At 40.0% G+C, this 26,556-nt stretch overlaps 1 protein-coding gene across 6 annotated transcripts in view; it reads right to left on the reverse strand.

Moving 5' to 3' along the window:
* Positions 1-26,556, reverse strand: part of mtss1lb (MTSS I-BAR domain containing 2b) — a 42,470-nt gene that overhangs the window by 13,951 nt on the left and 1,963 nt on the right. For 2 of the 6 annotated variants that reach the window (XM_077520314.1, XM_077520312.1), the window contains exons 1-7: positions 23,656-24,030; positions 13,642-13,703; positions 13,475-13,548; positions 4,803-4,887; positions 3,594-3,685; positions 3,311-3,385; positions 969-1,126 (exon numbers count right to left, since the gene is read on the reverse strand). In XM_077520314.1, the coding sequence (XP_077376440.1) occupies positions 969-1,126; positions 3,311-3,385; positions 3,594-3,685; positions 4,803-4,887; positions 13,475-13,548; positions 13,642-13,703; positions 23,656-23,742 (633 nt within the window). In that variant the 5' untranslated portion in view covers positions 23,743-24,030. Of the gene's footprint in view, positions 1-968; positions 1,127-3,310; positions 3,386-3,593; positions 3,686-4,802; positions 4,888-6,317; positions 6,916-7,021; positions 7,526-13,474; positions 13,549-13,641; positions 13,704-23,655; positions 24,031-26,556 lie in introns of those variants that run through there. The other 4 variants (XM_077520311.1, XM_077520315.1, XM_077520317.1 and 1 more) reach the window with 4 other exon arrangements.

Below are 26,556 nucleotides of genomic sequence, written 5' to 3' on the forward strand. Positions count from 1 at the left end.
ACACACACACACTTGCACTTCTATCATTGTGAGGACATCCATTGACAAACATCACAAGCAGACTGAGGAACCGTTTCTTTGCTAAAGACATCTCCACCCTGAACTGCCACATGTAACACCATCGTCTCATGTGTAATATTCAGTTTATATTCATTATGTGCAATATCACGTGCTACACGTAATATTTAATGTGCAATAATTTGATGTCTTCATTGACAGCCGTTGCTACTTCACTTCCATTATCTGCACTGCTGTACACAAGACTATTTTATATTCATACTTGTTCTTATTTTCTATACTTTGTCATATTTTTTACATTTACTTACATACCTTGTCCTGTACTGTAAAAGGAGACACTCCATAATTTTGTTGTAAAACTGTATAATGATAATCAAGGGCTATTCTCTTCTATTCTTTTTTTGTTTTTTGTTTTTTTATAATTATTTATTTATTATTATTTTTTATTTTTAAATATATTTATTTAAAATTATTTCCAATGTATTTATTTCTTTATATTTACTTCTTGTATTATTTTTACATTTACCAGTATTTATTTAAAATTATTTCTAATGTATGTATTTCTTTATATTTACTTATTGTATTATTTTTTAATGTATTTATTAAAAATTATTTCTAATGTGTTTATATTTTTATATTTACTTATTGTATTTTATTGTCTGTTTCTTATTTTTATAGTTGTTTTACTCGATTTTTTATGTGTATGATAGTGTGCGGATCTCAATGTGCAGCACTTTGGAATTATTTGTATTTATTTCATTTTTTTAAATAAAAATGTGCCTGGAGAAATAAAGTGGATTGGATTGAACTGGACAATTGATTGCCTAACCGTCACCCTCACCATAACGCCAACCAAAATACAAATTAAACCTAAACCTTTTTGATTTAAAACAGCTCCATACACAATTACAGCTACAAGCTAGTAAGCTAGCTAGCTAGCACGAACGGACCACGACGGGCTGCAGGAAGGCGCTGAAGGTGCAGAACCGTCCGCGTTCCTCCACCAGGGCCCGCCGCACCGCCTGCTTCTCCATCTCCTCCATCAGCAGACACATGTCGGTCACGTCCTGCATGGCGCTGTCCAGCTGGGGCTGCAGGTCGCCGCGCCCTGACAAACAGACAGACAGACGTGCGACCATTCAAGATGACCGCTCGCATCCGAGCTAATAACGTGAAGGCTGCTAACGGCGGAACCTCCAAAAGTCAAACTGGTTCCAGCCGTCTGCTGGATTGGACACACACTATTGATTTGCAGCCATGCGGAATTTCATCACCTCGATCAATTATCCACTAATTGTAACTGACGAACTTTGGAGGTTCCAGCATCAGAATGAAGCAACAAAAGCGCATGCAGACGCAGGAGAGTTTTCATGTATGGAGGAACAAAAATTTAAATCAATAAATGATAAATAAATCAATCATATTTTTAAATCTGTTTTTATTTTCACTTTAAGTCATTTATTTAGTCTTTTTTTTTTTTTTATTTGGGTTGGACCAAAACGGCCAAAATTCAAAATAAATGAATGCCTAAATAAATGACTAAAAGTGAAAATAAAAACTGATATAAAAAAAAAATATATATATATATATATATATATAATTTGAAAATTATATATATATATATTTTATATCATTTTTATTTTCACTTTTAGTCATTTATTTATTGATTTAGTCTTTTTTTTTTTTTTTTTTTTATTTTGGCAGTGTTGGTCCGTACTGCCAAGTGGAAATGTTATTCAAAGGAAGGGGGCGGTCCTAAGCGTGTCCTGGGTTGGACTCCGCCTTGTCGCAAACTGCCCGTCATTGGTCAAGTGAGCGGCTCGGTCAACAAGGAAGTTTCGCAGGCTCCAGCAATGTTCACTTTCAGTCATGTATTGATTTTGAATTTTGCCCGTTTTTGGTCCTCCATACTAATAATGGGCCAAAAATCAAAAACTGCTCTACAATGATGAGTCAGCGAAATGGGAGACAAGTTGTAGACGTTACAAGATGGCCGACGTCCATGCAAAATGGAAGCCACAAACACGTCCTGGAAATACACAAAGCGAGATTGTGCATGCACTGTGTTTATGTGTGAGAGACGTGCGATTGTGTACTGCATGACGCTTGATGAAAGCATGTCAACGGGAACGTCTTTCTTTTTTTATAAACACACACTTACCCTGGATCTCTATTAGAAGCCAACCAGAGGGGTGTGAATGTGTTTGAGGTGCGTTGGGGGGGCAGCGGCAAAGTGGGAGAGAAAGAGTGAGCACAAAGTGTCATTAAATGTTAGTCAGCCGACATTACAAGTGAGAGAAAACAATAATAAAAAGCATAAGCAGATATGTCATAACGCTTGAAATTGTTCGGACGACATGTATTCATATTTGCTGAGATTTGTTTTCTGCCTGGCAACTAGCAGAAGAGAAAAAGCACCTCGGATGGCCACCAGATGGCGCCATCTAACTTTGTTTTCTTTTACTCAAGACGTCCCAGAGTGATGACTCATGCTAACTGCATATAAAATAAGAATTTCCAAATCCTTTCCAAATTGTCATATATTTCTGGTGGAATTTAATTTCTATATTATTTCCTTGAAGTTGACAAGAAACAAGAAAAGTACATATACAATGAAAATTCCTGGTGAATTATCTTTAGTTGTTATTTTCTTTATCCTCATGGTTTAATTTTTTTGTTTTTTTTTTATGTGGAATTGTTGATTGATTTTTTTTTAATATTGTGGATGTTAATAAGATGGAAACTTTGATCTGATGTTTGTTGCAATGCTGTGAATGTTAAAAGCAGTTAAAAAAAACAAACAAACAAAAACATGCTATAACGGCATGTTATAATGAAAATGAAAGAAAATGCCATTTTACTTGTTTACATTAATATCAAAAAATATTCATTCTTTTGTAGTTCTTTTGTTCTATTTTTTACATTAAAAAAAATTAATCATTACACAATTTATTTTTACCATGTTTAAATTTAATAATTACTTTACTAGACTACTCCTGCTGCTGATAATAATAATAATAATAATAATAATAATAATAATAATAATAATAATGAGAAGAACTGTGTAAACCAAGCACGTATCTGAGCCATTTCATTTTCAGCAGAAAAAAAAAAATCCAATTAATTCCTGACAATGATCCCTTGAACTAATTAAGGAAAGAAACAAATCCTAATTGAAGTGGAATCGACAATTCCCACGTTCCACTTTGCGGCGACGTCACCAAACGTTTCGCTCGACGTGCGTGCTCGATGAGCAATCTCGACTCTCTCCCGTCCAAACTGTCAAACTGACCTTTGCGAGCTTTCTTCTGGAGCTTCATGGTGTCCGACGACTTCTTCTTGATCTCGTGCCGCGAGCGCTTGTACTCTGGCAAACACGGCCGTCGAATTAATGGCAAAAGCGGAAGTTGAGAACATTCACAGATCCTCCCATCACAAAAAATACAACAACTCATTGACGGTCTGCATCATCAATCACTCAAGGGAATCCAATCCCTTCTGCTGCACCTCCAGGACATCCACACTGCCACTACGTCTTGCCGTATTCAGATAAACGTGCGTCTGGACTTTGGTACCTTTGGCGTGGTCCTTGTCCAGTTGGGTGGCCGTCTTCTTCCAGTCCTCAATCTTGTCCTGCAGAGGCATGATGAGGCTCTCCATCAACGCGCTATTGGGGGGAAACAAACAAACAAAAAATTTAAAAATAAAAATAAAAACAGCCACTTTGCTTACTAGTCCAAAACTGTACAGTAAATTCTCTAGTGTATATTGGACTCTAGGGACCAAACAGACTCAGTTTTAAAGTAAACTAATTACACGAAGAAGAGAGTCAAAAAATAAATAAAAGTCACTCAAGGGTTGAGGAACCAACTCACGATCTTCAACTCACGGCCTTCAGCTTGGGAGACTGCCACCCTACCACCTGAGATATGCCCCTCCTACGGTTTGCTTTTCTCCAAGAGACCAAAGATTGTTTTGGGTCATGTTGGAGTTAGAAAGATTAGCCTTGTCCTAGTTAGCCTGACACACTACTATCCTCATTCTAGTTAGCTTCACTGGCTGTGTTAGCCTCACGCTAGTTCACGTCACAATATTCAGCCTCATGCTAAATACTCACAAACTAGCTAGCATGGCTCTAATGGGCCTCACGTTAGTTAGCCTTGCGCTCGTTAGCTTCACTGGCTGTGTTAGCCTCATGCTAGCTAGCATCACAATATTCAGCCTCATGCTAAATACTCTCACACGACCAAGCATGGTTCTAGCGATCCTCATGCTAGTTAGTCAAACCTGCTCATGAGCCTCACCCTTGGATTAGCCTCAGGCTAGTGAGCCTCCTCTGCTCTGCTAGCTTCAGACCAGTTAGCCTTGCTCTACTTAGCCTCACTGACTGTTTGCTTCACTGCAATCATGGAATCAGCTGCAGCTGAGGTGTGAAGGACTTGTCGTAGTCGTACTGAGTATTGGCAGTCGGAACAGTAGTAGTCAGTAGTAGGAGTAGTAGAAGAAATAAAAGTGTTGCATTGGAGTAACAGCGTTGACTCTGGAAAAGTCATTAGAGCCTTTGTGGGCTTGAAGGCAAACAACGGTGGAAAGGAAACCTCGCTCGTTAGCTGTGGCCGAGCGCATTGGAACATCACGCGGAAGACAAAGTGCCGACTTCACCACCGCAACCCTGACCGACCGTCAGGTCACACAGAGGCGGAAGGAAGAAATTCTTGTCTTGCGTTTATGTTGAGACGGGAGAGGACGTCGCGAAGCAACTAAAGGGAGTGGGCGGGGCTTACTTGGTAAACTGTCGAAGTTTGGCCTCGATGCTGCGATGCCTCATGCACATCCTGGTCAGGGCTGATCCGATGTCTCTGGTTGCCCCTGGAAACGGGAACACCATCACGTCGCATTAGTACAAGCACACACTATAGCAGTACTAGTACTAGTACTCACTAGTAATAATGATACAAACTAATAGTGGCGATAGGAGTAACATTAGTAGTAGTAGGTGTTCGAAAAGTTGTAATAGAACAAGTCTGAACAGTAATAGTAGTACATAAGTAGTAATCACTGATTACTAATCAGTAGTAGAAAAAAGTATTCAGTAGCAGTAGTTATTAGTAGCAGTAGTCAAAAACAGAGACTGGACTAGTAGAAGAAGTAGTAACAAAAACGTACTAGAAGACAAAATATGGTAAACAAGTAGCAAGAAAACCAAGTAATGCGTTGTCAGTTCACTATTAGTAGATGTACACGAAACAGGTAAAAAGAAGTACTCGCAGAAGTAGGAGTAAAAGAAGAATAAAAAGTATACTCAGTAGTGGGAGAAACAGAAGAAGTACTAGTAGTGCTGTTAGGAGTATAGTACAAGTAGGAATAACAGTCGGAATAGTAGTCACAGTACAGGAGTAGTAGTAGAAATAGTAGCAGCAGCAGAAGATGCATTAGTAGTCTGTAGAAGTTGTTTTGGGGGATAACAAAAACACACTGACACAAATAGATACTAATGCACAATAAGAAGAATTAAGCTACACATCCCTGTCGTCATGGTAACAAAAGTTTCACCACCAAAAGTCAAGTGTCCTGTAATTCTTGTGCATTTTTATTTTGAATTTTTTTAAACATATGTAGGCCACAGATTTACTAGATTCAAGTGTACGTCTGTGCGCATGAGCGCTAGCAGCTAACGCGCTAACGTAAACAATGGTGTCTATTTCTGGAAAGCGGCCGTGGGGAAAAAAAAAAAGTCGACTGGTCTGCTTTTGAATGATGGTCGGCGAGCGAGCGCGTGCGATTCCCAAACAAGGTGCTGCTTAGTCCAGTAAAAGGCCCAAACAGGCCGGAGTCGTCGCTAGTGCTGCTGGCTAATGTACACAATGGAAAAAGTTGGGATTCAAGTAGGATTCCATCCCTGGGGCCAATTAGGGCCAAGGTTTGTTAGGAGAGTTAACACAGTCCAAACATGACGAGTGAGCGATGTGCTAGCTACATTAGCGGCAACTAGGACTGCCATGATTCAATCTTTTGTAAATATTCACTCCTTTTTTTTTAAATTGTGTTTTTGTTAATCCACTAAGGTTGACCGTGAAGTGAATTGAGGGGCTATAACTGCTCCTGATTTATTATCTTTTGTACACATGTAGCATAAAATACCAACAAAATTAGTGTAAGCTAAACTGTTAGCAATCGCGATTAGCATTAGCGCGCTAGTGATTACCATTGAATGTAAACAAACACGAAACACTATTTACTTCACACATACATCATTATATTTACATGAAACATGTAATCGTGTCTTAAAAGTAACTTACAATGTGTTCAACAATAGTCCACGAATAAAAATCTCTTGGCTAAGTTGGCTCCAATGAGCTCGCTAACTTCCTGCCCACTGCGTGCATCTGCAAAAAGAGTCCGGGTAGAAACATGGACGGCGGCGCTTTGAGGCAGACATTTTCAGTCGGCCTATTTTTAAAATCGATTTTGTCGACTTTTTTTTTCACAGTCAGAGCGGCAACCAGATGTGACAAAAGACAAAGTTTATGATTGTTTGGGAATTTTTCATTTTTAGTTAGTTAGTTTTGATTTCGTTTTGAGTTTTGGCTTTTTAAATTCAGTTAGTTTGAATTAGTTTTCAGGGTGGTTCTGTTAGCTTTTATTAGTTTTAGTTATTTACAAAACACGGTTTATATCAAAATAAATCTACTAAAAAAAAATCACATTTAAGATCATCCCCAAAGGGTCATGCATTAAATGAATTACAAAGGACTAAAACGAAGGACATTTTTGTTATATTTATAGTTAGTTTAGTTAGTTTTGTAAACATAATATGTAGTTTCAGTTAGTTTTCGTTTTTTAAAAAGCAATTTCGTTTTTATTTTATTTCATGAACGACATTGTTTTTTAGTTTTAGTTAACTAAAACAACTTTGCATAAGACTACATAAATACATAATATAATATATAAATATATAAATATAAATAAAATAATCATCATCATCATCATCATAAAAACTAACCTGTTGAGTCTTCTTTGCCTGAAGACTTGCGTCCATTTTCCCGCCACTCTTATGAGGCGCTCCCCCTAGTGGTCCCGCCAAGTAATTGCTCAATAAGTCATAAACACTGGAGCTGTTATAGTGGTTGGTTATTAACTACAAATATTGCGATACTTTTGTATCGACAATCTATCGGGAGACAAAGTATCACGATTTATCACGATATCGACGTATTGTCACTCCTAAAATGCAGTTCAGTACTACTGGTGTACAAAATCTGAATTTCACGGACAAGCTGGGCGAGACCCTCTTCAGACCCTCGCATGTGATGCTGGTTTATCAGTATCATGTTTTATATCTCGCGCTCGCACGCACACACACAAGCTTTGTGATCCCCAGAAAAGTGCTCCATTCATAATTAACAAATTCCTCCCTTGCGCCTCCCGATCTACCCGGCAACCATTCAATAAAGTAGCGACAACGCGCACACACACACATGCATGCCAGTCAGGCCTGTGCAAGTATGTGGAATGGAACTAAATCCTTTCATGGTGATGATGATGATTATGATGATGTCAGCGTATATATATATATATATATATATATATATATAAATAAAACATTTCAAAAGAGTGGACTGAAGAGAAGAACGAGAAAAAAGAAAAATGAAAAAAAAAAAAGAAGAACAAGAATGAGGAGGAGGAGGAGGAAGAGCGGAAACCAGGCAGGAGGAAACGAGAGGGCTTGTCTCACACATTTTAATGAGATTGAGAGAGAGGAAAAAAAAAAAAAAAGAAGCTGGGGGAAAAAAACAACAACAACAAGCGCGGCATTGCAGCTACTGCCAAGTGTGCATGTGTGTGCGCGCGTGTTGTATATGTTTGATCTCGCTCTGGTTCAGGATGGTCCTTTTCCTGTTTGGCTGCCATTAACATGCCTTTCAAAGGCAGCGGGAGATCAACAACAAGATGAGGAGACGCTCGCGACACATCTGGAATGCGGCGACATTATCGCGTCCTAATCATCTTTGATGATGAGAGAGTGCGTTGTAATTGAGTCCTAATGTAGATTCCGATGCTTTTGAAGCCCTGTTGGCGGGGGGGGGGGGGACGACAAATGATCCAAAGCATACCACATCATGTCAAAATACTGTTGAGACCTTTAATTTGAGGTGTGACTTGATGGGGTTTGCTGGGAATTGATTTGCCGCCATCTACAGTCAAGGTCAGTATTCCACAAAAATTATTTGGGACAAAAGTCATCATTAGGAAAAAATAAATACAAATAAAAGGGCTACATTCCTGCCAATTGGGCCTTTTGCTGGCTAAACTGGTTCAAATGAATGTATTCATATTTACTTTTGATTTGATAGTTTTCATCTTCAACAAAAAAATAATAATCCATATATTCAATAAATCAACATTATTTTTAAATGTATTTGGATTTCATTTGTTTATTATTATTTATTTATTGTATTTAATTCTATTGATAATTTATTTAATTTTACAATTTAAATTAATTTCAATACATTTTGTTTTGTTTGATTTAATTAATTTAAATTAATACATTTAATTAAATACATTTTGTTTGGTTTGATTTAACTATTATTGCCATTTTATTTAGTTAGGAATCACAGTATAATTTTAAAATTGAATTCAATTCATTGAATTCAATACGTTTAGTTTGATTTAATTAATTTAATTGAATACATTTTGTTTGGTTTGATTTAACTGTCATTTCTATTTTATTTAGTTAGTAATCACAGTTTGGGATAGTGGTCGTTTTTAAACTATTCTTCATTTCCGCTTCTAACAAGAAACTCAGGACGTATCGGGGGTTTGACGTCAGAGCAACGGAGGCCTCTGTTGCCATGGTTACCAGCCGCCCGAGGCACTTCCATCCCTCAGAGTGACACAGCAACAAACCGGGAGACAAAAGGAGGACGGGTGCGAGCCGGCAGCTAGCTAGCTGCGCTAAGCGAGAAGCTAGCCACGCTAACGAGGCCGGCGAGACCCTGGATGAGGCGGAATTATTTATTCATGAGGCTCACATTCCCAACTCGAGACCGCGCGGAAGCGTCCCAGACAGACGCAAACATCTATGAGAGAGGTTGACGTGGTGGGAGGCGGGGGGGTAACTCATTACCTCCGCCAAGCATGAAAGACCGACAGCTAGCGGACGATGTTGTTGTTACGTAGCAAGATGATGTCGTGTGAATTACTATCAAAACAATTCAAATCCACACACGTGATCCTTCCATACATTCAAATATCCCCCCCCCTTCCCCCATAAGACAAATGGTAGAGTCCAGTCGACCATCATTGTGTCATTTGAAAAGCAAAACAATAATACATCATCATCGTAGTTCAAATGGCCGATTGCGGCATCGACCCAGTGCTGCGTTTTGTAAGTGTCGTCTCACAAAAAACACGCACACACGCTTGACTTCAGGCTGAGGGGTCATGGCGAGGTCGCTTCCTGTCACATTAAGTTTCTCCAACCAAGCAGCTGTTGCCATGACAACAAGACCCACCCACCCCCGCCCCAAAAAAACAACAACGAAGCATTTCCAAGTGGGTGACAACAAAGCCTCAAAATGCTCTCAATAAGCACAAAAAGACAACCAATCAAATGTATTGTAAAAAAAAAAAATATATATATATATATATTAAATTTATGTTTTTAATAATTTAATACTATTTTTCATTGCTAAATTGTACAAAAACACTTTTTTTTTTTTTTTTTTTTTTTTACAATATTAGAACCTTTTTTTTTTTGTATCGCCAACCTCCCCGCAATATCGTGATAATTATCGTATCGTGGCCTTCATATCGTGATAATATTGCATCGTGATGTTAGGATATCATTACATCCCTAATGTATATGATTATGAAGTACTGCTGCCATCGGTGAAAATAATGTTATTAGTGTCTTTACGGGTGTTTGATGGTTTTCAACCTCTGACACCCATTTGGCTCTGCAATAATTAGAAAAACTTGCCTCATCTCAGCACCCTAGCTCCGCCCCTTGGTTGTCATGGCAACTCATCACTCGTCACCAGGTATTTTGGCGAAATGTTTTCAGCCACACACACACACACACACACACCCCTACACGATGATTTGACCTATTTGTCATCAAGAATGTGCATCGCCATGACAACAACAACAACGATGACATCATCATCACCATCACCATCATCATCATCATCATCATCCAGCCAGGCAAGGCAGGCAGCGAACGCTGAGTCACACACTGCAGTGTTTCTAAATATAGCATTGTGGGTAATGTAGTCTGGGGCCCCCGAGACGACGCGGCCGCCGTTTACCGACGCTCCGAATGACACCCGAACGCATCGTTGGCCCGCTCGAGACGTTTTGAGAAAGAACGACGTCGCCTTTGAAGCGATAAACAAAAAAAACGAGGCGGATTTAGAAGGCCGATGGCAACCAAACGCCGGCTTGTCGGGATTGAAGGTCAAATTGTGACTATTCATTTGGATGATTTTCATTTCAAACGTGTCCATTCGACTCCTTTGGTGTGTTTTGCTTCTCTTTCGCTTCAGCGTTGACACGGCGACAGGACGACTTCATCAACACGCACGCTCGCTCTCGTCTCATTGAACACAACTCGCCGAGCTTTTCCGCTTCCCCTGCTCACTAAAGCCCCTCAAATGCGCGTTCCCGTTCATGTGCGTGCGTGAGTGTCTTGTGCGCTTGACCCGCACGACAATGCTGGATTGTGACATGAGGGAAATGTTCTTCCACAGATGCCAGCTACGAAGTGACTAGACTGCCAGATTAGGTGGGGCTTTATTATGGGGAAGGCCTTCATTTATTAGTCAATAAACACCTTTTTTTATGTTAAATAAAAATAGCATCCTTTTAAAAGACGCCATTCCCTTCAAGTCATTTGCAAACAGCCAAAAAATGCAAACAAACAAAAAAAAACAGTCAATGTAATGACATCACTTCAAATTGCAAAACAAACGATCACCTGAAATACTTGCTACTCTGTTGCTAAACAAAACAGCAGCACCAAACAGAAGCTTCTCAGATCCAAACTAAATACGATTTTAGCCCAATATATTTTATTAACATTAAACAATGTCGGCATGAAATATAAATACACGGTCAGTGTAATGCAATTAAATAAAAAGAGGAATACAGAAAAATGTATGCATGAATTGAAATGAAAAAATATATTCATTTATTAAAATAGAACAATTAATATTATAAATGGCATTTTACGCCAAATCAGAAAATGGGAAAAATAGATGAATAAAATGCTAATTAAAAACGACATTATAATACATTATTAATTAAAATATTAATTTAAACTTAGATTCTAATAAATATAAATGTATTTATTAAAATCTAAAAAAAAATAATTATACAATAAACATGTCATTTAACTCCAAATAATAATCAGAAACATTGTAAAATAATAAAAAATTTAAATTTATAAAAAGGGCAATTATAATTGAAAATGAGTTGAAATATAAAAATGACCCTCGTGAGAACAAGCAGTAACAAAAATGGATGGATGGATAAAAATAATAGTTTTATAGATGAGAAAAAATTAGTCGCAATAATTTTAGTTTACATGAAAGACGCCATCGCTCAGCACATTTGAAAATCCTGTTGCTGACCAAAACAGCAGTACCGAAAGGATCAAAGACTCAGATAAATGTAACAGAACTATCCAAAATAATCAAATTCTAAAAAATATATATAAATTAAAAAAATAAAAATAAAAACATATGGATGGATATTTAATAATGAATAATACAGCTGCGATAATCTCAATAGACACAACGATGCCATCGCTCAGCGCTTTGCTAACTGAAACAGCAGCATCTACAGAAACAGCCGACGTCATTGGCCATATTGCGCGTGCGCGCGTGCGTGTTTGCGTGCGTGCGTGTTTGCGTGCGTGCAAACAGCTGACTCGAACGCCAGACGAGCCCGTCGCTGGTTCCTGCTCCGCTCTCAGCAACAAGGCTATTTTTTTCCCCTCACTTCACTTGTTGCCTGGCAACGGCGCCGGCACACGTGACCCGGGCCGCACCTGATTGGCCGAGCCCCTCGTGTCGCGTTGGAGGCAGACACGCACGCGCGTCATGCGTGTGTGTGTTGTTTTATATATTCCGTTCAAACACCAACCATCATCAAGCATGACACTGTTTTTTTTTTTTTTGTTTTTTTTTTTGCTCCAATCACTTTGCAGACTTGAGTTACTTAACTGCAGACGGGGGAGGCATATTCAAGAGGGATGCTTTGATTTGCATTTTTGGAATCATAGTAAATATTGTACAGTGACCTCGCTTTTTTGCCCACTTTTTACAGCGCGCTTTTTGGTTTGTTTATTTTTTTTGGGGGGGGGTCTTTGCGCGGCCATATCTCTCGAACCCTACGTCCGACCGGGGACGTACGTGCATCCGTGGATTCGTCTCGACGAGACCTTTCCAACGGTGTCTGTCCCGTCGCTCCACGACATTGCATGCCGGAGATAGAAAATATATCATGTGTGGTATAATAAGTACATTTAAAAAAACATTTTTAATAGAAAAAAATACCTGTAAATGAAAAAAAAATAAGTAAAAAAAAAATAAACACTTCATGGAAAAAATGAATGTAAATGAAAAAACATATATGATGAATGAAAAAGCATTTATAATAAATCAGCAACCAGTTACATTATGCAATAAAATGAAAAAGAAATGGTTCTTTAACAAGAACCTTTCAACATTAAAGCTGCACTATGTAGTAAAAATAAACATATCATCGTAATTGTAATGCAATTCCAAAGGGTGAATAAACCTAAGCTATTAACCTCCAGCATAAAAACTCGATTATTCCGTTTTTTAGTCATTATCATTTGAAAAGAGGTCATTTGAGTGACAATCGAGAGAAAATAGAAAAATAAGGAGAAAACAACCTTTTTGTCAAAAGATCCATTTTGGGTGACTTGAACGCGAATATTTTTTGTTTAGTGACGCTCTGTGAATTGCACTGAATGTGACAAAAGTCATCCTCGAAAACATCATCACAAACGTCATCACATTTGTAATGTTTCATTGTCATTTTATACATCTTGAGCCCATTGAAAAGATGACACAATGCTGCCATCTGCTGGCCATAGATAGCGGGTGTTTTTGATTCCACAACCCATTGACCAGGCAGCGCTCCATTAGACGTTGCACTGCCCACTGATTTAAAAACAAAAACAAAACAAAAATCGTAGTTGACGTCAATTAACGTTTATGGCGGCATATATCGCGATTTTAGTCATCGATATTTAACGTTTTTGGCGGTAAAAGAGTTAAGGATGTCTGAATGCAAACAAATGAAATTGCGGGAAACAACACAAAAAAGAAAAAGCCAAAATGAGTCTGACGCTGCAAGAAAATATACGCACGCACAAACCCCCCCCCTCAAAAAAAAAACAAGTGTTTTGTTCTCGTGGTCCTACCTCGAGTGTTGGTCGCCATGTCCGCCACCTTCTGAAAAGCATCCAGGAAGGCCACCGCTGCTAAAACTGTCGTTCTGCAAAGACATGAGAGCATTTCATAAAAAATAAAAATAAAAAATTGTCGAGGATAAAGAATATATGCAAAACACGTTGATCAGGAAACTCACCTGAGCTGTGAATGAAGCTTTGTGGCCTTTGCGCTGAAGTCCTCCCACACGGGATACGAGCACTGGAACACACACACACACAACGCTCACAAATGTGTGCGCGCACGCACACGCATACATGAACATATAAAACACGCGGACGCGTGTACAACGCACAAACAATGCTAATTGCTAATGAAATTCTGACCCCGCCCCCTGCCGCTATCTCAGCCCCCCAGCTGCATCCCAGATGACATCACACTTGATCCACGCTGACCTCTGAACCCTATAAAACGCCTGCAAATTGACTGGGTGTGCGCGTGCACGCGTGTTATCAGCTGGTGTCGTCAACAACATGGCGACGACACACCCCCCACACAAAAAAAAAAAAAAAAAAAAAAAAAAAAAAAAGAGACCGAGTACAAGCAGTAATGTGAGCAAAAACGTTGGTGGGGGCGGGGCTATCAACAGTGATGTCACAAGCAGCAAAAAAAAAGACTTTGATGTGTCCCGTTTGATGTGGCATCATTTGGTTTGGCATCCGAGTTGTCCCTCGGGAGCGAAACGCGCTCGCTCGCTCGCTCGCTCGCTCACTTTCCTCCCCCATCTCGAGCTCGTTTGAAGTGCGGACGCGAGATAACGCAGAGCGACGCCCGGCCTCATTAGCATATTTGACAATACATCACATCCTTTCATTCATTATCCATACGACGGAATTGTTAAAAAGGAAAAAAAATGCAGTTTCAAAAGACGACGATTGACAGCTTCATATAAGGCAGCATGGTGCGCTAGTGGTTAGCACGTCTGCCTCACAGTCAAAAAATTCTGGGTTTGAATCCCACCATGATTCTTCCTATATTCCAAAAAAAAAAAAAAGTGGGTGGGGAGAAAGTACGTTTGCTTCACTGAAGACTCGAAATCACAAAACAAGCTTTCGACACCCAAACTTCCGCACGTAAAATGTTTTACACCCACACTTTTCAAGATACAAACGTTCAACACCCACACCTGGCCCTGATAAATGGTTTTCAACACCCGCATGTTTCTCAATGTGGTTTCAACACCCGCATGTTTCTTCACTGGGTTCAACACCCGCATGTTTCTTCACTGGGTTCAACACCCATGTTTTTCCCTGTAAAAAGTCTCAGTACTCATTTTTGACACCCACTCTTTCCCTTGATGAAAGATTTTTAACACCCACACATTTCACAATGAGAGGTTTCAACACCCATACTTTTCCTTATTAAAGGTTTTACACCCACACTTTCTGAGATGCTAATTTTCAACACCCACTTTTTCCCTTGATGAAAGTTTTTTAACACCCATACATTTCCCCACAGGTTTCAACACCCATACGTTTCCCAATTAAAGGTTTTACACCCACAATTCTCAAGTTGAAAATGTTCAACACCCACACTTTTAAACCCCCAAAATTTTTCCAGATGAGCGGGTTCATCACCCCAACTTTGCCGGCCGACAAGTTTCAAGCCCCACAAATGAGTGTGTTCAACGGCCGCCATTTCCCAATCAAAGATTTCAACACCCGCACTTTGATCTCGCTCAGCGTCCATTTCGAGATGCTTCCACGTCTCCTTCCTGTCTCCAGGACACTCAGTTGACTTCTTTCCTGTTTCTCATTTCACACCCTCCCGAAGAATTCTCTCATTTTTTTTCATGTCGTTTTTAGTCCAAAAGATCAAAAGTATTCTCATATTGGCAAAATCTTCAACTGTGACGGCTCGAGTACTGGCTGGAACCTCCAACTTGTCTGATATCAAACATTCGTGGTATTCATGCATTCATTTGGCTGAGACTGCACGAGCGCTGACGAGAATCTGGGATCGGCCTAACTTGTGCCACCTTCCGTAAGAAAAATCTGAAGATTTGTTCAGCAACCAAACCATCCTTGACTGGTGGGATGGAGAAAAAAAAAAAAAAAAAAAAAAAAAAAAAACGGGATTCTAGTCGGTACTCGAACAATCCCAGTCAAAGATGGCTGATTTGTCATTAATCGCACCAGTCAGAACATCAATTACTGATTTTCTGTACGACCAGGAGAAATTCAGCGATTGGGTCAGTGGATCCATGATTCTCGTCAGTACTCGAGCACTCCGAGTCAAATTTTTTGATGCAGGCTGCTCGAGTATCAACTAAAATCAAGGATCACTTTGAGCCAATTTCTAGAACTTAACATCTTCCGTCATTGAAAGCGGAATTGCAGTTTTTTTGTGTGAGGGAAGAGCTTTTTCTTTGGCTTGCGACAACAAAAGCTCGGTGAGTGGAAGCGAGAGGAGATCATCATCATCATCATCATCATCATCATCTTCAGCTCGTTAAAATGTTTGGCTCGTTAAGGACAGAGGATGCTGGGAGCCAGCCAAGATGGCCTCTTCTTCTTCTTCTTCTTCTGCCTGGCCCCTCCCCCTCCACTGCCTTTGTGAGGCCTGTCAAAGCTTTTCTCGTCACACTCGGGCTCAATATTCCTCTTGTTTGTCTCCACCGGCAAGAAGTCTCCACCGGCAAGAAACTTCTGGAACAACGTCAATACTCGCTGCTCTTCCCCAGCTAGCTTAGCACGATAGCATCAATTGAGGAACGCTAATGCTAACAAGGAGCGTTCGGGATGCTACGTTGCAGTGGGCGAGGCAAGCTAGCTCATGCTAACACTAGTAGTCAAACCAATCTTAAAGTTCGCTAGCTTAATGCTAGCACCAAATGGGAAATGCAATAGACGGGCGAAAAAATTAGTGTTAAGTTTGTCTGCCATTTTTAGTCCAATTTCAGTTTGAAATCACAGTTAGTTTGACCTCATCCCATTTTTATTGAGTACATTTTTAGTAGACTATTAATTAAGCATTTTAGTTTTGATTTTAGTCCAAGAAAACATCGTTTTATTTGTCTAGATTTAGTCAACAAAAATTGTCAATGTTTTAGTCTAGTTTTAATCAGGACAACCATTTTACCACTGTGTGTATATATATATATATATATATATATATATATACACACATCATGACATGTCATTTGTCCATCAAATGAAAGACAAATGTGTCTCCTCCCCGTGTGACTACAAAACACAGTTCAAGTTGACATATTTGATGAAAAATAAAACAATGTGATCAAATATGAAATTAGCTAATTTGTCAACGTGTGAATTGGTGCGATTAGAGTGCAAAAAAAAAAAACGAGGCTAATCCCTCCATTCCTCTCCATCGCGCTTTGCTGGATTTCCTCTGTTTGGCTTTCCGGCCGCCGGCCAAACAAAAGAGACAAAAGAAACGTTAAGCTCCTCGTCCGCAAGTGAGCGGCGGCCCGAGAAGCGCGAGAAGCGGGAAAAGCGGGAAAAGCGCGAAAAGCGCGAAAAGCGCGAGAAGCGAAATACGGGACGACGGGGTAGGAGAGCAAAGATCTTCGTCGAGATGAACTGCAAGTCACACGGAATGAGCAACATGAGCTCCAAAGACCGTTTAGGGACACAACACCCACATTTTTCCCAATTAAATATGTCAACACCCACACTTTTCCAGACACAACGCTACAACACCACACTATTGCTGATGAAAGGTTTCAATGACCAATTTTTTCCCGATCAAACATTTCAACCTCTACAGACGAAACGTTTCAACACCCACACACTTCCACTAAACATTTAACACCCACACGTTTTTCCAATGAAAGGTGTCAACACAAAGTTTTCTCAGTGAAAAGCTTCAAGACCCAAACTTTTCTGGATTCAGTATATCCACATCCACACATTTCACAATAACACCCACGCTTTTCCCAATTAAATGTTTCAATACCCACACTTTAATCAGGAAGTGTTTTCAACATGTGTGCTATTCCTAATGAAAGGCTTCAACACCCACATTTAAAATTTTTAACACCCATGCTTATTTGTGATTAAAGATTTCATTACCCACATTATTCCTGATCAAATATTTCAACACCAACATCTCTACAGATGACAGATTTGAACACCCACACTCTTCCAGATGAAAGGAGACATCAGGATGACAGGTTTCAACACCCACATTTTTCCTTTTGAAAGATTTCAACACCTACAATTCTATAGACGAAACGTTTCAACACCCACACATTTCCAAGAAACATTTAACACCCACACTCTTCCAGATGAAAGGACACATCAGGATGAGAGGTTTCAACACCCACATTTTTCCTTATGAAAGATTTCAACACCTACAATTCTATAGACGAAACGTTTCAACACCCACACATTTCCAAGAAACATTTAACACCCACACTCTTCCAGATGAAAGGACACATCAGGATGAGAGGTTTCAACACCCACATTTTTCCTTATGAAAGATTTCAACACCTACAATTCTATAGACGAAACGTTTCAACACCCACACATTTCCAAGAAACATTTAACATCCACACTTTTTCGGATGAGAGGTTTCAACACCCACATTTTTCCTTTTGAAAGATTTCAACACCTACAATTCTATAGACGAAACGTTTCAATACCCACACATTTCCAAGAAACATTTAATACCCACACTTTTCCAGATGAAAGACTCCCATACAATTCCCAAAAAACAGTTTCAACATCAAGGTCGACAAGGTCCTTCGATTCAAAAGGTCTGATCAGTCCGATAGGTTCTAGTCGGCACTCGAGTCGGATCTGTGATTTTTGTCACTATCCAACATGTTAGGGATGTTTTGTTTTTTTGTTCTACAGCGCCTAAATAAGACTTGTGATTATTCACCTTGGGAGATCCAGTACCTGATTCTAATCAGCACTCGAGCAGCCAGTTTTCCATCAACGTTACAGACACACTTGCAAAGATTGTTTTGGAATGTCAAAAAAAAAGTGTGAACATTGTTGATGTTGAAATTTTTGACACAAGACGATGGAAGTAGAATGTCAACGTTGGGGTGTGCAGCTCGTCGCTTCTGGGCGGCGCTCGACATGACACGAGGCTTTGAAAGGCCGTTGGGAACAACAAGAGACAGTGAGACCAAACAGGCCCGTCAATTTAATGATCCACTTCCACTGGACCAGAATAGTGACTCCATTTTGCTACCCCCCCCCCTTTTAAAATGAGACATTTGCTGAATCACTCAGATTCTATTCGCCTCTCTTGACGCCGCTCGGGACAGAGTGTCGGCATTGTTGATTTTTCGCAGCTGCACTGAACTGCGAGGATGATGACGATGATGAAGGTCACGCACTGCCGTCAAAACGCGCACGAGCTACGATGCCGGATTCTAATCGGCGCTCGGGCAGTCCGAAGTCATGATGGGAAGATGAACTGTCCCTGATTTTTTCAACACTGTGCCACCCGTCACTGACTTTCAACACGGCACACGATCAAGAAATGGACCCAAGTTCAACAATCAGCGGGGTGGATCCCTGATTCTAGTCGGTACTCGAGCAGTGTGAGTCAACGACCGGTAGCCAAATGATTTTTGTGACTATCCCGCTGGTCAAAGCATGAATACTGACGATTTTTTAGTACGACACTAAATGGAGAAGATACGCAAGTTCAAATATCAAGCTAGTGGATCCTTGATTCTAGTCGGTACTCGAGCATTCACCGACAAAGCTCAGTAAATGTCCTTTTTTTTTTTTCAGATTTTTATCACTGGCCCACCAGTCTGATTTCCAAAATGACATAACATTGGTAAATCGTCCAAGTTCAAGAATCAGGTCAGTGGATCCTGAATTCTCGTCATTACTCGAACAGTATGAATCAAAGATTGGTAGCCAACTGATTTTTTGCGACGATCCCACTCGTCAAAGCATGAATATTTGCCGATTTTTAGGACGACACTGAATGGAGAAGATACGCAAGTTCAAATATCAAGCTAGTGGATCCTTGATTCTAGTCGGTACTCGAGCATTCAACGACAAAGCTCAGCAGATATTTGACTTTTATCACTAGCTTGCCTGTGAAAGCATGATTGGGCACAAATTTTTTATTTTTTTTTAATAACACTAAATTGAGAAGCTCAAGTCAAGTTCAAATATCAAGCCAGTGGATCCCTGATTCTAGTCGGTACTCAAGCAGTCACAGACAAAGCTCAGTGGAGGTCAGCTTCAGCCAAAGAGTTGCGGGTACCTGATTTTTTGTCAGGATTGCGTCATTCTTTGATGTTAAAGCAAGATTCTCAAAAATGCCACTTAATGGAGGAGGAGGTACACAAGTTCAAATGTCCCTCATTCTAGTCGGCACTCTTGCAATCGCAGCCAACGATCACTATTTATTTAGATGAGTGAATGCATGAAAAATGTGAATTTTCAATTTGGCAGAATATGCAAGAAGATATGAAGAATCAAACATCCGGTCAATGGATCTTTGATTCGAGTCACAACTCGAGCAGTCGCAGTCAGTAGATAGCAGTTGCACACTCGCTTTTTTTTTTTTTTTTTTTTTTAAGTAGTCACCCCATCCTGCCCTTGTCGTCATGGTAACGAAAGCCATGACGCATTGACACCCCGCAGTAGAGGGGATCCTTCCCATGACGGCCCATTGGGAAAATACGCGATTCCATTTGGGAAAAAACCCACAAAATGTGTTTGATCTTTCTTTCCTCCGCAAGCAAGCGACTTTGCATGGTGGCTGCAAATCACTTACACACGCACGCACGCGCACGCACACACATTTTGGGTGGCGTGTGTGCGCCGACGGCAAAGAGGAAGGGAGGATTGCGATGGAAGGCGGCGAGGAAGTAAAAGCGCCATTTTTTATTTTTTTTTTGAAGACACATTGCACATCCAAGCTGCTGACGTGACGTTTTGTGCACGGGTGTTTTTTTGTTTTGTTTTGCGTTTTTATCAACAAGCTTATTAACAACAACAACAAAAAATTCATGTTTTTATTTATTTTATTTTATTTATTTTTTTATTTAAATTGATTAAATCATTCAAATGTCAATTCAATATTTTTTTTTTGTCCTTCAATAATAATTTTAAAATCAATATCAAAGAATGAATTTAGCCTTTTCTATTTTATATCTTTGTGTGAAAATTGATCTGAAATTCTTCACTATTTACTACTCAGTTATTTGGAAGGGTTACTTAATTAAGTCCAAATATTATAAATAAATAACCAACACTTAGAAAATATTTAAGATTGCAATATAAAGCAATACTTTGCGTTATTTTGCTTTATAATGCAATCATTTGTGATATAACGCAAAAACTATTGCATTTTTTAACGCAATGGCTTTTGCACACAAAAAAATATTGCAAATTAACGCAAATTGTTTGCAAGAGAAGGAGAGCTTCCACTTCCGGGTCATTTTGCAACAAGCTTGTTAATCATTAACACGACGATCGCTTTGTCAATTCCCTTTTTGTGAATATATACATGAATAAATATGACGGTTTGTCCAAAGTGAGGACATACTTCGCATGCAAAGCGATAAAAGGTTGAATGAAATAAAATTGAATTAACAAAACAATCGTGGTGTTGATGATAGCCAACTTGCTGTTGCTCAAGACCCGGAAATGGAATCTCTTGTTCTCTTGCAAAATAATTTGCATTATTTCACAATATTAAGTCGTTGCGTTATATCACCAATTATAATGATGGAAAAAAAAATTATATAAAATGAATATTTTCCCCCTTCTTTTAGTGTTTTATAACAATACAATGCGTTTTTGCATTATTAATAAGAAAAAAACTTAGTCAAGGTAGCAGTGCAGTTGTCAAATTTTCATGGCTGAAAGTCGACCAGATCAACAGCAGCGATTTTTTTTTTTTTTTGCTGATTGTTGCAAATGTCTGTCATCTTGTGTGGCATCGCCTCCATCCTGTTCTCATTAACGGTTGCTGACTGCGTGCGTGCGTGCGTTTAAATGGCTGACCTTTACAAGCATCTGTTTCCTTTTTTGGGGCAAACGTGGTAAAGTTGTCGGTTTTTTAACTTCAATTGAGGAATGAGCCAAGTTTGATTTGTTCCATAAGCAAGATCGTTAACTCGAGTATCATGCTTGAAACTTCTGACAACGCTGGAAGCTAACGGAGAGAGCGCTAGCATGCTAGCATGCTAGCTGGCTACCAGCACGGGGGCGGGATTATGTAAATGAGAAGAACTGTGACATCACAATTTTCAGCTCGATTTGCTCGTTTCGTTTCACCCTGCATGGATGAACACGCACGACTGTTTGTATACAAGCTATTAAAAAAAAAAAAAAAAAAAAATCACTTTAAACATCAAATGTCGCCTTTTAAATCTCCAAGTGGAATTCGGAAGGCATCGGAAGACGCGCTCGCAGCTGCAGCCACTCAATCCGCACGTTCACATCGCGTATCAGCTTTTCACGAGTCGGCAAAACGTTTTATATTGGATCAGTGCCGACTTTAGTACTTAAGTACTTTTTTAGTGGGCGTGTCTATACGCGACGTCCAAAACGCATAAAGACAAACAATGTTGGACTGGTCGCCAGTAGGGGTGGGAACCTCTCGGTACCTCGCGATTATCGATATATTGGTCAGGTAATAAATCCATGACAATCGGTGATAAAACTAATCATAAAATAATAATAATTTCATATAAATAAAAATAAAAGAAATAATCAATAAATAATGACTAAATAATACAAATAAAAAAATAATTCAGAATAATATACATAGATATAAACTGCATATTTATATAATATATAAATATAAATAAAAATAATAATAAATTAAATAATATATAATAATAAAAAACTAAGCTCATGAGTCTTCTTCATTCATTCATTTCCTTGCCACTCTTATGAGGCGCTCCCCCTAGTGGCCCGCCAAGTAATTGCTCAATAAGTCATGAACAATGGAGCCGTTATAGTGGCCGTATATGAAAGGGATACTTGACTTCTTGAGCCATTTTCAGCAGTAAAAAGTTCATATTTTGTCTTTAAATAATGTGGTAACTTCATGATTTTTCATGCACAATTCATACCTTTAAAAAGTATTTTTTCTACTTATGAACTGACGATGACATCACCTGTGCTCAATTTACTGACCAAACCCAGAAAACAGGTTGAGGCATGATTGGGCGTTACCTACTTCCTCAGCACAGGTGATGTCATCATCAGTCGACAGGAAGTAGAAAAATTACTTTTTAAACGTGTTAATTGTACATGACAAATAATGAAGTTATCAAATGAATTCTTGCTGCTGAAAATTGTTCAATGAGTGAAGTATCCCTTTAACGACAAATATCGCGATACTTGCATAGGGGTATCGTGATATTTGAGACGATTTATCGCCATATTGATATACATCGTTATGGTCCTCGTCGCCAGGTCACGTCAGGGCAAACGAGCAACAAGCCACGAAGTGCTGAAGCCTGAGATTCAAACCCGGAACCTCCAGAGCCGCGAGACGGATGTGGTGGACGCCGGTTCCACCATGTCGCTCATCGATACCGTTCGACTGTCGTTGCGCTCGTCCTCATTCGGGTCACGGCCAAACTTGCAAAATCGAGCCCGGGCGGGTCGACAGCCAATCGCAAAGCCGATGACATCGCTCGCAACATGAGACACACCTGCACTGTCCAATCCAATGAGGAAGCCATCATCATAAAGATTGGAAATAAACGTTATTACGCTCACACGCACGCGCGCGCGCGCACACACAAAGAGGATGCTGAGGAATGACACGCTCGCAGCGTCTCAAAGATACCCAGCAGACAGGCCGGTTTGGGTTTTTTTATTATCCAATTTCTAACATCTGCATCATGAAGCCATGACTGCAAATCAATGAGGTTGTGAAATGAATGAATGAGGGTTTTTTTCCCTTTCAAAAAGGAGCGTCCGATAATGGATGCAGTTGGGGGGAGACGGACGTGCGCAGGCAGGCAACATGAAGAAGAGGATGGATGGATAGTGGAGGAAAGGATCAACAACAAAAACAAAAAAAAAAACGCTGATATCATCAAACAAATACATGAAAGGCCCATTTGAGGACGTTTCGGGGTCCAATTCAGCTCAAGCTTCTTCCCATGGAGGAGGAAGGGGGGGGGGCGGGGCATACGTGGTTATTAAGCCAAGCACGCAAACACACCAGCACACGTATTTACCTTCATGTCGTTGACAATGGCCTGGAAAAGACCCCCGAGGGCCCCGCATTCCTTCTCCACCGTCTCCATGTTGGCCAAATCCACCATTCACGCTCTCACGCGCACGCGCGCGCTCCCAAAGCGCGCGACCAAAACGTATGAGAAAAAAAAATAATAAAGAAAAGGGAAGGGGGGAAAAAAAAAAAAAAAAAAGAGAAATACTTCCAAGGAGATCTTCGCTCCGGCTTTTCTCCCTCGCGAGCAGTCACGCACACGCAAGAGGAGGAAGAAGAAGATGAGGAAGAGGAGGAACGACGTGAGGAGGATGGATGCTCTCTCTCTCTTTTTCTCTTTTTCTCTCTCTCTCTCTCTTTCTCTCTCAGCGTTCACACGGTACCGGGACGCGCACGCGCATTGGCGCAAACGTGGATTTGGCGAAACCACGAAGGCGGGACGTGCGCGCACACGCGCGCGCAGACAGCTATCGGCCGGCGTGCGCGCGTCCGTGCGCTTGCGCGTGAGCAGCGCAGACGCGGGCTGCGATTGGTTGCGCGGGCGAGGGTGTGGGGAAGGAAGGGGAGGGGCTTCAGCAACGCCAACTGTGTTGTCACGTGATCATTCGCGAGTTACCAACTTGTGCGTGTTCGTCACATGGAGATCGAATGAACGAATGTTTATTTGTCAATTATCGTCTTGTAAAGATTGCATATATTTTGTTCGATGGAGTCGTAGAGGTCATAGGTCACGTTTGATGGGGAAAAGTTTTGAAATAGTTTATGTTGTCTGGTCAGGGGGGTGTAGACTTTATTATCAACTGTATCCATCCATCATGATGATGATATGATGAAGTCTTGATTGTGGTGTCCCTAATGAAGTGTCCGCTGAGTTTTTGGCGTGTGCGTCACTTCCTTGTTGCGCACTGAGTCAGCACTCGGCCTGTCAAGTGTCAGCAACCCGAAAAAAAAAAAAAAAAAAAAAAAAAAAAAGAGTCCACGAGAAGAACGTGTGGGATACAAGGATGACTGTGGGGGGCCCCTCATTTTCCTGAGCCGTCCACCAGCCACCTTCCTCATCAAGCCCCTCCCCCCTCCTCCTCATCGTCATGTTGCCAGAATGTAGGTCTGTGCTCGCCTACAGCCATCAGCAACAATCAGTTCTGCCCCAGTTACTGACGCGGCTCGCACACCAAACCAAAACACGCGCGCGCGCACGCGCGCGTCACAACGTACACACGATGAGTTGCGCACGCGCAATATGCGTCCAAATGTATGATATCAAAACATCGCGATACGAGAATTATCACGATATTGTGGGGAGGTTGGCGATACAAAAGAAGGTCACACTATTGTGGGGAAAAAAATATGAACTCATACGAGAAAAAAAAACACAAGATTGTGTTTTTGTACATTACAGCAATGAAAAATATTCTAAAAATATATATAAATATAATACATAAATGTAATATATATATATTGAGGCACTAATGTAAGCACATATATTGACTCGCTTCGAAATAAAGTGGATTTTAAAGGGCCAAAACATGCCTTGCGAAAATTAAACTGCACTAAAAAAAGTAGCCACCAGAGGGTGCTAGAACTCGATTTGAGCATATTCTTTTGCAAAATACAAATTAATCCTATAATACATTTATAGAATCATAAAAACAGTTTCTTTATGTTTTCCAAAAATTGTTCCAATCTGTCCTCGATGCTATTAGGCTAACAAAATCATTTTTGTTATGTGACTCTTCGAGCATCTCAGCATTTTATTTTTTCTAAATACAAACAATAAATACTCAGCTATTTTTATTTTTTAAACAAGGTTGAAATGGAAAGTCATGGATTCAAGGCAACCAATGAGGAGCTTTTAATCCGCTCCCAAACAGGAAATGCCAACAAGTCCACTTCCGGGTCATCCACGATTCGCATTCTCATCATTCTCACGACGAAGCCGAAACGTTCCCACGCTTGCGTTTATTTGCTTTTTTAATGCGTCCGTTTACATTTGACATCATTGCGCTAATAATCGTGTTTATTGACCGTCGGATGAGGAAGGATCCGAAGAGGGCAAAATAGAAGGGGGAGCACCCACCCGCATCAATATTCATCCGCCGTGAATTATTGACGAGACGACGGCGTCGCCTGGCTCGCCTTCATCATCAGACGTGCAATGCCAACAAAAAAAAACAAAAAAAAAAGGGGCTCATGATGGCACGTTAGTCGTAAATCTGAATATTTTGCACACACGTACGTGCTGCATCCCGGGGGAGATGATTAGTGGAACATTTGTCAGGCAGCGTCCCACCACAAACATACGTTCACCCCCCCCCCCCCCCTTTTTTGACAACACAAAAAACACGTTTGCATTATTTCGTGCGGTGTTTCCTTCACTTTATCACAACAAAGCAGTCAGTGGAATGAACAGAAATGCCAGCAATCACTTCCACACCCACAAAAAATATATAAAAAAAAACAAAAAACTCTAGCGTTCTAACTTAAAGAAAATATACAATAATGCCATCATTAATCGCATGCAACCAGTTTGTGCATTATGATGATGATTTCATACTTCATTGTTCTCCTTCTAGTGTGTGAGAATTGGCCACCAGGGGGTAGTATGATACATCCATAAACCACAAACAACTGTTTCACCACTAAGTGACTCAGTAAGCTGCAGTAATATATATACATATATATATATATTTTTTTTTTTTTTACTGTGGATTTAAAAAAAAAATGCATTCCTATGATTGTTATAACGACAAATGTTACTGCACTGTTTGTGTTCAAGTATGAGTTGTTTTTTTTTCTGGGTTGAAAGTGCCGCAACATCAACGCTAGTTTTACTAGCCCAGTTTTGTATTTTCATACCATATGGATTTTTTTCTATTTATTTATTTTTTTATGTCAGGTTACTTGCAAG

The sequence above is a fragment of the Festucalex cinctus genome, chromosome 4 (assembly GCF_051991245.1).
Source record: "Festucalex cinctus isolate MCC-2025b chromosome 4, RoL_Fcin_1.0, whole genome shotgun sequence".
Taxonomy (NCBI): Eukaryota; Metazoa; Chordata; class Actinopteri; order Syngnathiformes; family Syngnathidae; genus Festucalex; species Festucalex cinctus.